Source organism: Molothrus aeneus, chromosome 9, assembly GCF_037042795.1.
Source record: "Molothrus aeneus isolate 106 chromosome 9, BPBGC_Maene_1.0, whole genome shotgun sequence".
Taxonomy (NCBI): Eukaryota; Metazoa; Chordata; class Aves; order Passeriformes; family Icteridae; genus Molothrus; species Molothrus aeneus.
In genome coordinates, this window is record NC_089654.1 from 18,727,234 (window position 1) to 18,745,816 (window position 18,583).

The 18,583-nt window shown below is 39.8% G+C and overlaps 1 protein-coding gene across 1 annotated transcript in view; it reads left to right on the forward strand.

Moving 5' to 3' along the window:
• Window positions 1–17,811: 17,811 nt before the first annotated feature.
• The window catches only part of PLPPR4 (phospholipid phosphatase related 4), a 31,011-nt gene continuing 30,239 nt past the window's right edge, over window positions 17,812–18,583 (forward strand). The window contains exon 1 of the mRNA XM_066555216.1: window positions 17,812–17,945. Within this exon, the coding sequence (XP_066411313.1) occupies window positions 17,868–17,945 (78 nt within the window). The 5' untranslated portion in view covers window positions 17,812–17,867. The remainder of the gene's footprint in view (window positions 17,946–18,583) is intronic.

Consider the following 18,583-nt stretch of genomic DNA (forward strand, 5'->3'; position numbering starts at 1 on the left):
CAAGCATATTCAGCCTATACTCCACACTTTATATCATGCCTAGCAATATATGTTCCCTAGAGGGCAATACAAACAATAATTATTTCTTTTTTATTAGTCATTGTCAGATATTTTAAAAAGAGCAAGGTTTCTCTGTGCTCAGTACTGTCTGTTTATCCAGTTAGTGGCACACCCATTGATTGTTTTCAGGTCCTAAATTGTACAGTAGAGGCTAATTGTACAATAGAGGACAAATGTACATCCTTTCCCTCACTTCCCCTTATACAATAACGCGTTCATTCTCAGGGCTCCAACAATCAGGCTAATTGCAAGTGCATCAATATGAATATGGATTGATACACAGGAAATTGGGCAAAGTTACAAAGGAGTGTGAAGTACATACGTGGGCAACCTTCACATGCAGTGTGCACAGCTGAGATGCAGCAGTTGCAGAGGCTGACATCACTTTATCTGAACTGAAAGCTGTCTGTAGCTGTAACTGTAAAGAAGACCCCAAGGACTCTGATGGTATATTGATCCCCCATGAGGAAATGTCATTGAATTTAGTGTATACTAACACATTTTGTACAGTTTTGTAGTATTTACTCTAGAAAGCAATGATACTCCCACTGAATTTCACATATTTTTGCTTTTCTTTAAGATCTTTATGCTGTTTCTCTATGAGATTGTCCACTTGAAAAATAAACATTTTTAGCTTTATGCAAATTTAAAGAATTTTGCATATGGGATAGTGGATATTCTAAATATTTTTATTCTTCAGTATTTATTGCATAAACAAGCCTCCAACCTTCAATACACATTCAGCAAGGCTGAAATCACACTGAGAAACTCTCAATTTATGACTCGTACCCTGAAGATTAAGGTTTTCTCTAGCAGAGATATTGTCCAAAATAGGGAGATTTTACTCCTCATGATGTTCAGTGACACATGTAGCAAATGATTTATTCAGAAGATAAAAAATCCAAAGGGAAAGAGAATTGCTCTAATGTCCCCTGTAATGTGACAGACCACTGGTGCAGAGTGCTGTGGGTGCTGTGAAGAGCCATTTGTAGGCAGAAGATGCCCCAATGTCACAACTGTAACTGCAGGCACACAATTCTGAGCAGGCTACAAACAGCAGGCTCTCCCAAGGCAGCATCCATGGAACATATCCCTGCAATGCCTGGGGTGGTTACCATCCCTTCTCTTTGGACTACACACAGGAGAGATTTGTATATTTATTTTCCTGCTGAATTTGAAAGTTTAGAACAAAGTAAATGCAGCATTGAAGCAAAAGTGAATTGAAGGGAATGTTGGAATTTTTGAATATTTCTATAAACAAGGGTTCTTCAATCTTTGGCTGAAAATTCAATTTATTTCAAGAAATCTATTTAAACTAAAGCAGGAAGATTTGAAACATATCATTCTTAAAACGTGTTGCCCTATTCTTCTCTGACTGGTTTTTGTTAATAGAGAGATCTGAAGTAGGCCATGGGAACAGCATATACATCTACATGTTTTTGTATTTATATTTATGCTTATTTTATATTTCTATGTATTTGTATTTATATTTGCATGCACAAATGAGACTTTGAGTGAATATAGCCATAACAGCTTTTCACAAGGTAGTACATTAGTACATTTAGGACTTAAGACTAAAATATATTAAAATATCATAGCACTGTAAAAAGAAGGAGTATGTAATCCTAATAAAAGTGTCTATTTTAATTACACCACCAGCAATTTGAAATGGAAAATTAGCATTTTAGAGTTCATTTTAGAGCTAAGGATGAGAGGTGCTAAAAACACACAGTGCCATATCATGCAGATTTTCCTCTTTGGTTAGCTCTGTTTCTGTGGTAATGGGAGTCAAATTTTTCTTCTCCTTTTGGAGTAGAAAACTAGCAGGTCCAAGTCAGTAATTTTTAAGGGGTCCATTATCCTATTACATAGAAATAAATGTAACAGTTTATTAGATATTTCAGAGCAAATGTAGCTCTGCACTGAAACTGCATCATACAATGCAGTCCTTACCTGGGAGTGCAGTTTAAATGACCAGCTCTTACCCAGAAAGGACAAGTTTAACCCCCAGAGATTTATCACATCTTTTATCCCTTTGAAATCTGTGGGCAACAAAAGGGTCCATTTTGGAAGAAGGAAGAAGAAGGTCTTTGCACTGAGCTGAATGCAGCAGTTATGGTGGGGCAAAGAACCATGAAGTCAGTGCTGCCTGATGTGCTTTCACAATTGCAGGGCACATAAACCTTTACACAACACAAGCTGCTGTAACAAGGAGGACTCTACTCAGTGAAATACAAGTTTGTGATTTCATATTTCCTGTGTTTCCACCACAAACATAATTTGACATGACATTAATTGAAGATACATTCTAAAGACTGCAACTCTCAGTGGATCTTAGTCCAGTGCTATATATGTGGGATGCATTCTTTTCAAATTAATCCTGACACTCTAAGAGACAGATTTTCCCTGGCATAAAGTGGGGGATAAAATACATATCAAGGCCTGGGTTTGTCCAAATTCAGTTATTTAACTGAAATACCTCAGCTGAGGGTTTCCAATTATAACTTGATGATAGAAAAGTCAAAAGTCAACAGAACTGTGAACTACAGTCAGGGAGTAGATTAGGTCCTCCTAAAACCTGCATTGATCTCTGGAGGTGCCTCTGTCTCACAGAACACACCCACTCCTCTCATTGACTATGTGGAAAACTTGGGCACTGAGCACCTAAACTTGGGCAAAATTAATTTGTGCCAAAATATCTGGCCCAGATATCTGTGGCTTCCCTGTGGAATGGAAGAATACAGCACTATGGGAGAGTAGTGTTGGACAAAGGATGGGAGAACAGAGCAGTGCTCATGAGGCATCCAAGAACTTTGCAATACCCATCTCACTGGGGAGGTAGAAAAATGACTCCTCTTTTCTTCTGTGACAAATGTTCAATACAGCTTTAGCAGGAGTCCTTTTTTCCTTGCACAGCTACTTTCATTAAACATGGATCACTGCACTGCTGGGCTGATAGCATTAAAAAAAATATCAATTGACCATCAAACACTCCATAATGACCAGTTTTCTTTCCAGCATTATTAGGCTTTATATAAATGATAAAATGCCATTACTCTCCAGGCTACCTTAGGTATTTTCATCACAACACATATCCCTGAGAATTTTGCATTATAGGTGCCAAGATAGTCTTGCCTTTCCAAGTAGGAGAGGGAAAATCCTGACAGAGGAAGATGAAGAAAACTTTATATATTTCAAAGTAAACATTCCCTTTGATGCTCTATCTTCAGAGCAGCTGTCCCAATTTTCCCAGATCTCATGTTTGGGGAAAACATACAGGACATTCAGAGAAATATGACCTTATAGGGTCCTTTGTCTATTTCAGATTTTTTAATTAATATGACCTAAAATATACAGTAAATACTAAAACACACATCGTAAGGGAATGAGTATTTTGTTTTTATAAAATGTTCTAAATGTTCTTCTGTATTATAACCATACTAAGTCAGCTCCTTTACTCAGTGGAGCTCTACAAATTTGCTGAACTGGTAACCTTTTCTTTCTGTAATGTATAGTCTGAGAGACATAAAAACAAAGCACTAGGCTGTGTTCCTAAATCCTGCTGGAAATGAAAGGAGCTGCTCTGAAACACCAGGAAGCAATATTTGGTTCTAGTGGTTTTTGCTCACATGGTGGCTATGTTTTGAGTAGTTCCTGCCAGGAAGGTATTTTGAAAGATTCATTAGATGCATTGACTTCAGTCATGTGCTATTTTCACTGACTTAAAATAAAAATGAAGGCAGAATCAGGCTATTTTCTGGTTCAGAATGCAGCTACCCCTGATGGCATAACTAATTCATTCAATAATAATCAAAGGATTCTAAACCAAGATAGTCTAGCAGTTTCCAGTTGTCCATTATTTTTTTAGTTTCCCCTCATAATCAGACTTGATTGAGAGAACATAGGAGGAAAAATACATACATTATGCATGTGTAGTCTGATCTGTGATAACATTTCCCTTCATTTAAGAAGACAGACAATCATTTTCTCCTGGCTATGCCTTCTTGAGTCCTTCTTTCTTTCTTTCTGCTTAAAAATATATGTTTTACAGTAATGATCCAACATTATATGGTACTGAAGTGATGTAAGCAATATCAGTGGGGCAGGGAATATCAATATCATTATAGCAAAGTTTAATGCTTCAAAAGCTGAATCCAAATTTCAGAAAGGAAGAGTCAAAAGACATCTTAAAAAAATCTCAAGCAATTCTACACAAATCTGTCCTGTATGTATATCAAATAAATGTGAGCTTTATGGATGTATGATTTAACTTTTTTTCTCCCATTTACTCTTTCTTTCAGCCTAGAAAAGGACCATGGATTTATTTCAGTAAGCTGTTTCTTTATAAAGACAAAGTAGTGCAGTTCCTCATGAAATACTTTAAAATACAGTTTGACTGAAGTCATCACCTTCAACTGGGCCCAGATTTTTTCATTTTAAGTGTAATAGAGTACTAATCTAAAAGGTGATCATAAAATAGTCAGGTTTTACATGGTGGATTACCTGTACTGAAATATTGAGCACTTTCCATTAACAATAGTCACAAAATTATTTCCTTTACTTCTTTGCATCTCCTAAGAAAACATGTGGGAATCAAACACACATTTTTGTTGATTTGCTCTTGTACAGCACCATCCCTTACTAAGCACAATATTTTGAAGGGATTGTGGCTGTTTTACTAAATACCATAAGTGTCCTAGGCACTAAATGGAGCATAATTGCCTGAAAAGATTGAGAGCAGAATTACTAACTGAAGATGCAAAGGTTTCCCTTAGGCATTCCAGTGAAACTCCTACCATCTGAAGTGAGCAATAACCAACATCTCCACACACACCCTGGCTGCACTCGTACAGAACAGGTTGCTTAGGCCCACTTCTCATCAACAGCTCTCTCACAAACCAACACAGCACACACATGGATGGAGCAGGTCCATATCCTTTGAAGCCATTGATGTTACCAAGTGTAAGTGAGTAACTAATGCCATCTGCAGCATTTAATTGTAGGTGAGGATTCATTGAGCAAAGACCTCAGCAGGACTCTTCCATCTGAGGTTAAGCACTCGAGTCTGGAAGTGAGGGGGAATGACTGCTGCTGGTTTTCAACAAGTTTTACAGAGAAACTCTTGAAGGAAATGATCTTGTCCTGACATACTGATTACTGAAAAATCCATTCCAGATAAAAAAAGCACTTAAAGTAGCAGTTCACTCCCAGGACTTGGAGTAGGTTGAGGAGGTAGAAAAGGTCAAAGGTGAGGAACAGCTACGAATATTTCATTTTAATTTTTGCATTTAATGCAATATTAACGCATATCCCATTATATCAGGTGTAATCTTCACCTCTGTATCTTATTAAAATTCTTCTTTCTTGGGGTGGATTAACTAGCAGCAAATAACTCAGAAAGATGCTCTCTCTTCTTCTTTTTACTATGAAGTAACCTATTCTCTATAGATCTTGTGGTAGCAGGGGTGAGCTTTAAATCAATGCAACTTTCATCTACAGAGCCATGTGAGGATTGTCCTCTCTCCTATCCCTAGAGTCCACACAGCTCCTGAAGTAAAAACCCACAGAGGAATACTACACTTATCCTGGCAAAATTCTCTTCTTACATGCCAGAGGTGTTTTAGGAATAGTTTTTTATAAATCACAAGTGACTATAATAATTTTTATACCACCGCTTAAGAATCAGCTTCCATTTCTCCCATATTCAACAGTTTTCCAAAATGAAAAAGCTGATCTTACTCAGAACTGATATCCAAGACATTTGATCACTAATTTGCTAACACTATTGGTTCACTCTATTTTCATAACAGGAGAAAATTGGAAAAATAGCTGATCCATATAAAAAAATCTCACCATTGCTTTGTCAACCCTTGTTTCTTACCTTTCCTATTTAACATTTTAAAAGACTCCTTAGAGATCCAGAATATATTGAGGAAAAAAGTACTTGAGAATTTAAGTATAGTAAAAGATGACAAATTATTACATAAATATAATAATCCTATGTGCTACATTTAAAGGGGAAATCTGTAAGATAATTCATAGAACAGTGCTAATAATAACAACTCCTATTTCTTGTTTTGTGAAATTTCTGCATGAAAAATCATCCCATTGTGTCATTAAAAATGTGTCATTGCATTAAAAGAAACACTAGCCATGGAAAATACCCATTGAAAATCACAACCTCAGGTTCACTGTTTCCTAGAAGAACTTCACCTATTATTTGGAAAATCTTCTGGAGACACAGCAGGAGCTAAGAATTGCTGTGTTGTCATTCAGTGACAGTGTGACTGGAAGAGATAAGACAGAGGAGGAGCTGAACCTCACATTACCACACCAGATCCGAAAAATTCTAGGGAAAGTAGAGGAGTCCCTTAGCTCCCCTGGGAAGAGGATTTGGTCAATGTTGGTAGAAATTGTACCCAACTGAGTGGCTTTAGAGTTACAGTAACTCACAATAACAACAGACTTTCTTCTAATGGCCTCACAGTTCTGAATTAATTATAATTTACATAACACTCATACCATCTCCTAACACTGCAAAGGATATTATCTCCATTTTACAAAGGCACAAACTTCAGCACAGAGAGCTTATGAGAGTCCAAAAAAAGTATAGAAAAAAGTTAATGACAGAAACAACAACTTTTTATATTCTGTGCCAATGCCACCATTCTTCTTTGTAGAAGGTGAGTTTATAATCCTATTTTTCTAGTTTTGGGTATATCACTCCTGAAAAGAGTCACATAAATGAGTGGGAAACTGAATCTTTTGAGGAACAAACTAAATACACACAAGGAATTCTCAAGTGTACAAATTAAGCAAACTGAAAACCAGGCAAAATTTACCTAGTCCTCTGTGTAGAGAAGTTACTTCATCAAACAGATGATGAAAATATTCCAGGCAGGAATTGAGATCACTTAATTGAGAATGACCATGAAAACAAATAATTGTTTTGAACAAGGAGAGGTGAAGGCTGATCCCCTGAACCTGTCAATATCTCTCATCACATCTTTGATACACCAGATATCCATTACATATATTCTAAATGAAAGGTTGGGTCAATAGACTGGAAAAGTTCACAATACTGATAGCAATGCACAGAAGCACATTTCAAATGCATTTTCCCAGCACTTAAAAACAACCAAATCTGATGGTAGGAATTTGATGTAGAACAACATATCTGCATATCTGAGAAATCTAACTAGGCAAGGGATTAGGGAAGTAGGACACTGGTGATCTGTTTGGAATTCCATCTCCATGCATAGACTGCATGTATCTTCTGCCAAACTTTGCAATAGGAGATACAGCTTGCCCTGTGTTCCTTATGTTCCCCAGCTAAAGTGGTGCTTGAGCTGCCTTCACTGCAACATCCTACTGACTCCAGCACCCTGAGATTGCTATCCTGGACTCTATTAGCTGGGCACAGATGAGAGATACCACCCTACAGACAACAGTGGAGTTACTAGGATGAGAGAAAGAGAGGCTTCCTGGCTACATCTTCAGTCACCTTCTTGAAAAGCTCCATGCTAAAATGCTGAAGAACAAAGAGATAGAAGGACAGGACAAAACAGGATGGAACAAGACAGATGGGACTGCCAGCCATACCTTGGACAGCTCCTCAGCATCACTTCTGCCCGTGAACAGGGGACAGTGCCACTGGACAGCAGCGACCTGGGTACAGGTAATATTTTGAGGGGTATGGTAAGCACAGGGCATGGCCCACGTAAAGAGAAGGGTGTCATATTGCTCTTCACTTCCAGGCTCAGTCTCCTAGTTTCTGCTTTCTGTCTCAAATAACTTCTGCCCTACACAGAGCTGGTTGGCTGCCAGTACACAGGAGACAGGATGATAGGGAAAAAGAAAGAATTGGAGCACTATGGAGAAAGGTACAGGGAGTTTGAAAACAGATATGCCAAAGGTAGACAGAAGAGGGTGAAAACATTAAAATGGAAGACTGGAAGAGCTGGATGACAGAAAACGATAAGGAAGGGAGGATGGGAAGGAGGCAAGAGAAATAAGAAACTGTAGAGGAGGAAGCAAACAAGATATTGAGGTAGAAGAAAAGAAAAGGTTTATAGAAAATTGACTGATAGAACTGGGATGGTGAAATGGCAAGGAAAATGGGGAAAATATGTGAAATAGATATGAACAAGAGATGCACAAGCAACTAGAGAGCATAAAATAAAATGCAAACATGCAAAATTGTGTGGCAAGAACTGAATTACTGAAATATGTAATCCATATTATGGGCAGTAATACCTGCTTCTGCAACATCGCATCAAATCTCCAAACCTAACATCTATATCCCGAGACAAATCAATACTTATTATTCCAGCCACCAATCCATTAACAGATGAATAGATACGCCTTAAGTCCTGGGAAAATGTTAATACTTTCCATCCTCTTAACAATGATCACAGTCTTGACATCAGAGCAATTTAAAATGTAGCATTTTAACCTGTTTAATTTAGATGATAGGGGCATTCATTGCTTTTAATTTTGCTTTTGTGCTATAAATAAACTAGCTGATGATATCCAGGAGTCATAAACAATTTTCCTCTCGTAACAAAGATGGTGACAGGGTTCATCTGCATATTCATCAAGTTGCATGCACATAAACAAGAAAGTTTTGTGGATTACTTGCCCTACTTCTAATATAGTGAAATTTACAACATTGGGATCTTTTAACAGCAGATCAGACTCCCTGAACTAAATTCCAATGTGAATGAAAGGAACTATTCCCACACTCTTATTTAATTATTATCAATTAAATGTAGAATTTTACAACAAAATGTAAAACTTTTGTGTTACCAAAACAGTAAAAATGTAGAAAAAATAGTTGAAATAAATTATTGCCATTAGAGAGACAGATGAGCCCATTCAAAGAATGGTAAAATCAAGTATTAAGGAGTTACAAAAATAATACCTCCTTCATTTATTTTCCTTGGGTTTAGACATGTAATTTGTCACTGGTCGCAATTCCCAATTTATCACTAGAATTTGTATCTGGAAAGCATTTTACCAGAGCAGGAAGGCAAATAATAGTAATGAAAAACACATGAAAATTACATTCTACCAAATAAGTACTTACATTGCTATCCTGCTATCAAAGACATATAAACTCCAAACAAATAAATCAGATCCTTCAGTGAACATAAATGAACTCCTGGGAAAGATGAATAAAACTACACTGTTGTGTGTTTGTATTAATTTGGATTTAATAACATTTTTGTAAGGTTTTGGGTCTTTGAAAATTCAACAGTTTGCTTTTTAATTTGAGTTAGATTAAAGCTATCAATAATTCTATTTCAGTACAATTCAGGGCTACTGTTGAAAAATGGTCAGAGTGACATCCCTTTGTCCACAATAGGAAAAGAGATTTTAATGAATTTCTGGTCTCTAATTAAGCTGCAATTTGAAATCCTAGTATGTAAAATGATGTAGGCCTTTCAAAGTAATATCTCCAGGAAGGAATGCCTTATTTTTCATGGACTTGCAAGTGTTTGGATGAAGTTACTGTTTTAGCTCAATACAGTTTTTACCAAAGCAAATCACTAAGGGCTCCCTTAGCCTACAATGATCTGTCCCCTCAGGCAATGCCCTGCTCCTTGCCCCTCAGCTAACTGAGCAGACAAGCTAGCTGCTTCTCTGTCCATAAAAGCCATTTACTCTCACAGCATTGAAAAGGAGCTTCTCTCCTTTTGTAGATCTCACCATCTTCTTCATAAAGCATCCCCTCAGGGTGGAACTCCCTGGAAATGGCAGCTGAATTTTACTGAATTTGGCTACACAGCTTCTCTCCTCTGTACATCTACAAAATTAATGATAAAAAACGAATTCCTCTAAGTTATATGAGCAAAGCTTTAGTTTCTCATTTGGGGGATTCTTATACTGATAATTCAGAAGCCATAAAGATGTCAGATCTCTTGGAGGCATTTCACTAGGCTGAGGGACACAATGCAGAAATATAAGGCCAGCAGGAGAATTCTCCACCAGCCAGTCCACAAGGTAGAGGCCTGTAGGAGTTATGCTTACTATAATATTTGGTGCTCCTGAATGCTTCCACAGCCTGTTGTTCAGGCAACAAAGTCAAAGTACACTTGAGCTACTTTGGTTTATCTTAGATAACAGTTTGAGCCCTAATTTCCCAAGATTTTGTACCATTTTCTTTCTATAGTGTCAAATGTGTCAAATTCAGGAGCAACCAACCAGGGAAAGCCAGTGCTAAAAGCAGTCATTAAGCCATCAGATATGTCTTGTTCCCTGTTTTTCCCCATTCTTTTTTATCCTACTGTTTGTATTTACTGGAGCATCTACACAAAACAAGAACTTACTGCCATGCTATGCCATGACTTGCACACAGCTCAAGCATCCACTTCTGCTTGCACTGTTTCAAAATCATCCTATATCTTCCACATATCTTAATTTTTTTTCTGCAAGTTACACCTAATAGTTACAATTTTCAAAACTCAGTGAGAATTCATAATGGCTTGAAGGTGTTTGAGGTATTCCAATCAGGAGAGATGAAGAACTGCACCAGGAAAATCACCCCCTTACATGATATCTTATTATTACAGTTGCCATCAAAACTCTGAACTTTAGCAAGATACTTCTATGGTGAACGCTTGTTGACTGTTCACATCTACATTTCCATTTTTAACAGACTTTTCCACATTTAATTCAGCAATGGTTGATTTTAACAGCCTTCTAAGCACGATCACAAAGAGGCTGAAAGCCACCTGACAGCTCTTCACTCTCACACTACAGAACCAAAGCACAAAGCCATTGTATAACCAATTATATTTTTGCCCAAGTGCTAATTTTATAAACAACACTGTTGCTGGGAATATTCAACTATTTTTTATAATCCAGGTATTTCTACTCAACTTATTCATAAATCAGATTTTTATTCACTTTTATTCTAAGAATGATAGACTGATTCCTGCACCGTGCTGTTTCTGCATTTATTCAACATTGACTGACAATGACGTTTTCTGCTGCCTGATGATGTTGATTTTTTTCAAGGAAAATGTTATACGAATAATGAAATAAGTATTTCATGGTTTTCTCCTTTCTGTTAGTTCAGTCAGAGTTTTCTGGTGCGATACAGTATAAATATTAATCCTGATATATATTGAGTGCTATTGTGGAATTGTAGTCCTTTTAAGCTGATGTGATTTCACTCAATTGTCACTTCACTTTAAGACTTCGTAAATACAAAAAAACATATTTATGTGCATATGTACACATAGGGTAGGCTTTTATGCCTTGGTTTTACTAACAGTGAAAATTAATATTTAATAGTGTGGGGCAGGAGTTTTCTTCAGTTGTGAGGCCACCTCACTTGTGTCCTTGACAATGAACAGCACTATGATTACAGACTTTCAAAATAATTTATGTACTCATAGGGAAGTTAATGCTGGACTTCAATATTGTAAAAATAAAATATTTTTGTCTCTTTGGAGCATCTAAGAGGACTCTGAAAAATACAACTTTTAGTACTGTAGATATTTTTCCGCTACCTCCTATGAAAAAGACCATCTTGTGTTGTTACAATTCACTTGCTAAATTTCCTTCTCAAAGTCATGCATGCTATTCTCAAGTTTGCCATTCTCAAGGAATTTGAAACATGCATTTTTCATTAAAAAATTACTATTTTGAGAAGGTGTTTATTTAAGCTGAAAAAAACATGACATCAGAGTCTTGGATGTGACAAAACTATGTTGGGAAGCAAATATGTGCAGTGGTTAGAAAGGGATGGACTAATAAATATCAACAGGTTATTGTAGTCCTGAAAATGTCAGACAAGTGTGCCAGTCCTTTTCAGACATGGTATTTCATATAGACTGCAGGGCAAAGAGAATTTCTACTGGGACTCCAGCATTTCCATTTAGACAAATGGGTTCTACTGTTAATTACATGACTGTAGTTTCTTACTCAACCTCTCTCTGCCTGAGCTCATGCACTAAATGGCTGATATCTAATTAGCTGGTGATAACTTGCCCAGATTCAAGCAAAATATTTGTGACAGGTCACTGCACAATAATCCAGATTTGTTTTTTACTGATATCTACACGAAGTTGCTTTAAAGAGGCATTGATATTCCAGAAATGTGCTGGGATTTTCACATTCTGACATTTCAAGCCTTCATGTCTGTAACTAAGATCTTAAATAAGATGTGTGCAGGTAAGAATCTACCATTATCAGCATAGAAATAAACACACACTGGCCACAGTCCATAGTGAGCACAGACATCAGCCAGCCACGAGGCAGCTTCAATAAAAAGCCACATAACCACTCAGCCTGTTGCTAAATCTCACTTAAGGGGAAGCAGTTCATACAGACCACAGTCCAGCATTACGCTTCTGCAGCCACATGCCTTGCAACCCATAACTTGCCTAAGGCCAGAAAGCACAGGCATGTAAGTCTGCAAAATACTATGTAGATGTGTTCATAAATAGTATTTAAAGCCACAGATTCAGAAAAACGATCCTAGCTTGACTCATGCAAAATATGGAAAATTCATTTTTCAAACCAAACACTACAGTGTAAAAGGCAGCAGGAAAGCCAGGAATCATTCAGAGTCATCTGCTTCTTTAAAGCTGTGACCTATATCTAGCAGCCAAGGAAAAGACATTAGAAGACAGAGCTTTACAAACAACAGGAGATTATTAGGCATAGCAGAGAAACAATTGCTTGTTGCTATTACAACTTCAAAGCAGAATTTAACTCTCCCATCTCTTTTGTATGTTTTGAACTTGTTCCACTATGAATCTCCCAGTGCTGTCACATGCCATCTATCCAAGAGTGCTATGTGTGCCAACATGGAATCTACAGATGGGTCAAAGAGGAAGATTTTACCCTAACATGAAAAATCAAGGAAAAAAAATCCTGCACTTGAGGAAAGCTAATGCAAATATTGATAATTAAGGGCATGCCCTTGATACCATTCAGCTATTAAATTTTGCTATATCCTGTAATTTTTCCCTTTCATAGCATTTATCAGATTCATATGAAAGGTACCTTGTTTAGATGCTGAAAAAGACGCTGCCATGTTGTCTGGGAGCCAGCAGTATTTTTCCTCCAAATAACAGCCTATACTGAGGTAGTTGCACCAATGATTAGAATGCCTGTTCATCAAATATTCATAAAAATTTATCTATGACCTGAACAATCTTTTAAATGAATGACTAAAACAAGCAATATCCCCTCACTTGCTCAGGGCAGATTTACCTATGGAATATCATGTGAATTCAACACACACAAGAATTCCCCCAAACAGATTTTCCTGAGGGACTGGGAGTGTGGGGAGGGAAAGAAGAATATATGTACAAACACATACTGCTGCATTTTTGAATTTTGATATGTCAAGCAAAGCAGAACAAAAAACATCTGTCAGTTCCACACAGCAAAGCCCAGCTCCCATATGCCACCCTTTCTCAAGAGAGGATTACTCTTTTAATATGCTGAGTTCACATCATCTATTCTGCATTCAGTGCACCAAAGGAAAAAAAATCTATCTATGTAATGATTTAACCCTGATCCATGCACACCGCCTCAGAAGTGGCCTTTCTGTGGGGAAATTGTGTGGTGACCAGAAGAAAGCAGGTTTCCTTAGGCTACTAAGCAATGGTAACTGTAACTGCAGCTGCTGCTGCAGCCTCTGGCCAAACTTCTGCTTGCTACAAACCCCAGAGCTACTCTCTGACCAGGTAATCTGCATGGCCATAGACTCACCAGCTCCTCTAAATCTTTGTCTTATTATTTCATTCTGATTTTGCAAGTGGGTTTATTCAGTGATGTAACAGCGGTCCCTGCTTCTGCAGTGTGCTTTCTGTTGCCATGGAAGCAGTGAAACCACAGCCATTGCCCATGTCCAGCACGTACCAAAGCCTGGGAGCAAAGGCAGACTTTGCTGCAGAGGGAAGAGAGGACCTGGACAAAGAGACAATGACCTGCAGTCACATTTAATGCAATGCAACCTTGCCAACACACTGGATTGTACTGGAAAAGAATTTCAAATCAGGTTTCTAATAACTGTGGCAGCTACTGTCTGCCTGAGAAGTGCAAAGAAAGGTGCTTTCCTCACCTAAAGAAGTTTCACCAACAATGCTTCTTTAGGGGGCCAAGGTCTTGGGTCAAACTGAGCTCTAAAAAATCAGCTTGCAGTCACCAGGGGCACCTACTGATTGCCAAGTTTTCTTTTTGTTGACGGAAAAATAAATCACTCCCAAAAACTCATTCTAGATGAGTCAGAAGAGGCCTATAGTCCACATCTATGAATTTCATCTTTTAGTTCCCCAACTCCTTTAAATGTTTTTATGAACTTGATTGGTTTTGCTGAAGCAAAGCGTAAAGAAACAATTTTATGCTTTATGATAAATGGTCCATGACACTTCTCTGAGTTTGCTTGAAGGTGGGTAGAAAAGCTGTCAGGAATAGTGCAGACTCTGTAAATATGACTATCCAGCACATAGATGCATTCATAAGTCACACATCACCACACTTTCTTGTAAGACTATCATGATCAAAATGGACCGGAGGTGTTTCTGAGTTAGTTACCACCAACACATTTCCTTTAGGAGATCATATGGATGAGACACTCATTGTGGTGGACTGCCCTTGGACAAACACCAGGTGTCTACCAAAGCCTCTCTATCACTCCCCTCCTCAGCCTGAGAGAGGACAGAAAATATGAGAAAAGGCTTATGGGTCAAGACAAGAGCAGAGAGAGATCACTCACTAGTTACTGTCTTGGGCAAAACAGACTAGACTTGGGGAAATGAGTTTAATTCAGTATCAATTTATTAGTAAATTTATTACCAACCCTATTGGCATCTAGGAATCCGCTGCTGGCAGCACACCGAGGCTGAAATGGTGAAGTGGAACCTTAGCTGTACCTTGGTTACTTATTCCTGAGAAAGTGATTGTTTTAGCTGAGTCCCAAGTGAGGACATAAGTGAAAGTCCAGAGAGAAGGGTGGGAACCCTAGACATGTCCATGGTTGCCCATCAATGTCACCTTTAGATGAGTTCAAGACATGCTGGGATGCAGGCACTGCTGAGCCTTTTCCTCTGTTTGACTAGAATCCCATGTAGCTGCAAGAGTCACTGAGCCAGCTGTGCCAGAGCATGCTGACAGTGGATGTAGCTGTCCAGGTCACAGGTTTCCAGGAGTGCCTGATGCCTCTTTGTGAGGCTGGGGATGACAAACAGATCTTTTGCAGAAGGTGTGCTGTGGGTGAGGAGCTGTGTCACCAGGTGAAGGAGCTATAGGAAGAAGTGGACAGGCTACTCACTATTCAAGTGAATGAGCAAGAGATAGACTGATTATTTTCAGAGACACTACAGTCTCAAGGCTTTTGGGAGTCTTGGACCTCCAGTGGAGTGGAGAAGCAGGTGGACTCAGAACCCTACAGGGTAATTAGTCAAAGGAATGTTAGTCAAGGATCTGTTAAAGATGAAGGCTGGAACTAGCTCACTGTGCATATCAGGAGGGAGGCTCATCCTTCTCAGTGTTTGACTGACCAAGAGAAGTGCTCATAGCACCTGACAGAGTTCAAGAAGCATTTGGACAATGCTCTTGGGCACATGGTGTGACTCTTGGAGATGGTCCTTTGCAGGGCCAGGAGTTGGTCTTGATGATCCTTGTGGGTCCCTTCCAACTCAACATGTTCTGTGATTCTGTGGCAAGATATGTCACTGACAAAAAGCAACCACTTCAGCTAACTCATATATAACCCCACTCCTAGCTCTATCAGAATCAAACACAGAGGATTAGCACAACTCTTCGTGCCCTTACAGCAGTCACACAGCTTGCATGGTGTCCTTCCCATCAGACACATATTTATAGTGAGTTTGTAGAATAGAGGCCGGCTACTACCTTTTGTTTCACTGTACCTAACATAAATGCACTCTTAACAGGCCTTTAGGCAGTCCAATGATAAAATATAACTTATAGGAGGAATTTTTCCAGTTTCTAAAGTTACATCGTAATGTGAGCTTGTTCATTCATTTTACCAGAGAAGAACCTGACCCTCCTGATTCTCCCAGAATAAAGCAATTTTGTGTGAAACAAGCAGAAAAAGTACTCTTGAATAATTTTTATTATTCAATTAAATTATTATTTTCAAGCCAGATGAATGATTTCACAACAATCGAGGCTGATACAGTAAATGCTATTAAGTGGTGTCACTCATTACCCACTCTCCTCAATAATAACATATTTGGCAAGAACAAAATCTTACAACAGCTCCTCAACTCTTGCTATTTTACTTGGGATAAACCACCAGGAAAGTTAACAAAAGGTGACTACTTCTATTTAAAGGCTAGACTTGTACTGATGGGTATGAGCCACTACTGGGCATCCCCACAGAACTCAGTAATTTCCTGGAATTCAGTGCTGATAGACAGGAACAAATCTCCTCTGCTCTCAGATCTTCTGTTCCCAGTAACCCCACCGGCTACCTCCACTGCCTAGAGGCCCCTGACCTGCCTTTTACAAGGCTACCAACAATTGCCCTGACTCCTGAGCCAGCGGAAACCCTGTAAGTCCTTCCTAACAGGGTTAAGACAAGAATATGTGTTGGTATGGCAACATGTACTGCAGCTCTGAAAAGTCTTTTTCAATGATTTGGAGTCAGACTACAGATTTGCCTTCCACACCTGCCTGCAGGCATGAAGTACATTTTTGATTTTACCCTCTCATGAAGCTTGTCTAGTCAGTGCAGAGCATGGATTGGCATATCCACTCTGGATATATGGAAAGAGAACAGCTAGAAAAGGGGCTAATGAGAATCTTCACCTCCATTGCCATAGCAGCCAAAATACTAGCAACCATCTGAACAAAAACAGCAGGTAATTTTCCATTTTCCCTCAAAAGGAAAAAGACAGGAAATAAACAACTGCTTGAGTCACACTTCTCTCCTTGTACATTAAAGCTGAACATCATAATGCAGGAATGAGCTTATAGGCACAAGACAACTTTTGCAGACCTTATTAATGTGCTACAAAGAATGTAAATGCTATCTTTCACAGAGCATTCCTGCAGGCCTTATCCAGGGTACCTCTCACTGACATCAACAGGATCTTGCCTGAGAAAAGGCTGCAAACTTTGATCCATAAATAGGATCTTAGCACATTTCACCATGGAAACAATTGCTCGGGTTAATTCTGTTCTCTTCAAGACTGTAGCAGGAACTGCACCAGATACTCGACAGATCAGAGAAATCACATGCCTCAGTATTGCACATGGGGTTGAAGAGCTCAGTTTGGCTCAGTCCCAGTCACACTACTCCCCCTGACTGGCACTAAGACTGAGGTGAGCTGTCATTAACGTCTTGATTTCAAAAAGAGTACACCTGCAAGAAAAGAACATTGGTTGTATAGGAATGCTATTCCCTGGAACGTTCTACTGCTCTGTTTCAGAAAAAATATTTCCCAGAAACAAGATAAACGCCGCAGACTCCTCAAGGAGCATCCCCAACACCCTGATGCCCTCAGGGATCCCGTTCAGGTCTCTCGAACCCGTACGTGTGCGCACTAATCTCCCGCCGCAGCCAGAGCATCCCCGTGGTGCGGGCGCACCGCCCGGGGCTCCCCTGCCCCGGTCCCCGCCCGGCCGGCGCGAAGGAGTTAAGCTGGCCGGGACCCCCGCCCGCCGAGCCGGCTCCTGACGTCAGCCCCGCGCACGGCGCAGCGCTCGGCACGGCGGCGGCGGCGGCGGCGGAGGAGGAGAGCCGCGGCGGCCGGGCGGCTGCGAGCGGCCGGGGCAGCGCTTGGCCGCGGGGCCGCCGCCCGCAGCCCGCCAGCATGTCCGCGAAGGAGCGGCAGAAGGGCAAAGTGACCAAGGACAGCGTCACTCTCCTGCCCTGCTTCTACTTCGTGGAGGTGAGTGGCCGCTGCGCCGAGCGGGCTGGCCGGGGGCTGGCGGCGGGCGCGGGGAGCGGCGCGGAGCCGATCCGCGGGGAACGCGGTGCGCCCGCGGGGAGCGGGCTCGCCTCGGTGCTCTCTCCGCACCGTCTGATGCAAAACCCTTACGCGATGTCGCCGGAATCAGCATCGAAGCTCCCCATAAGGAGCAGGGATAAATTAATCTCATCTTTCGAGCCTTTTGGAGCAGGAATTATTTCTAAGAATTACTCAGAACATGAAAGGGTTTCTCAAATAATTCGGACTATGTGCACAGGAACCTCTCGGGAGGAAGACATGTTTCAAGAAGGGCTGGCTTCCAGGCAAACGCCGCTCGCATTGCTTTGATAGAATAAAAATCGCGTTCATAAGGAAATGCTTAGAAAAATAGAAATGTTCTTAAATTGGTAATCACTGATATATTTTTGCTGACCCCTGAAGTGTGTGTTTCCTCTATCAGAGCTTAAATTGTCTGCTTGGATAACAGAACAAGGTTCTCAGCACATCTTCTAGGGCAAAACCTGCTATGGCTGCTCAGCTGGTAGCAGGTGGAGTTGCAGAGACACTGGCTGCTTGGTGTGTCACTTGGAGGCACTTAGCCTCCCTGGAAACTACAG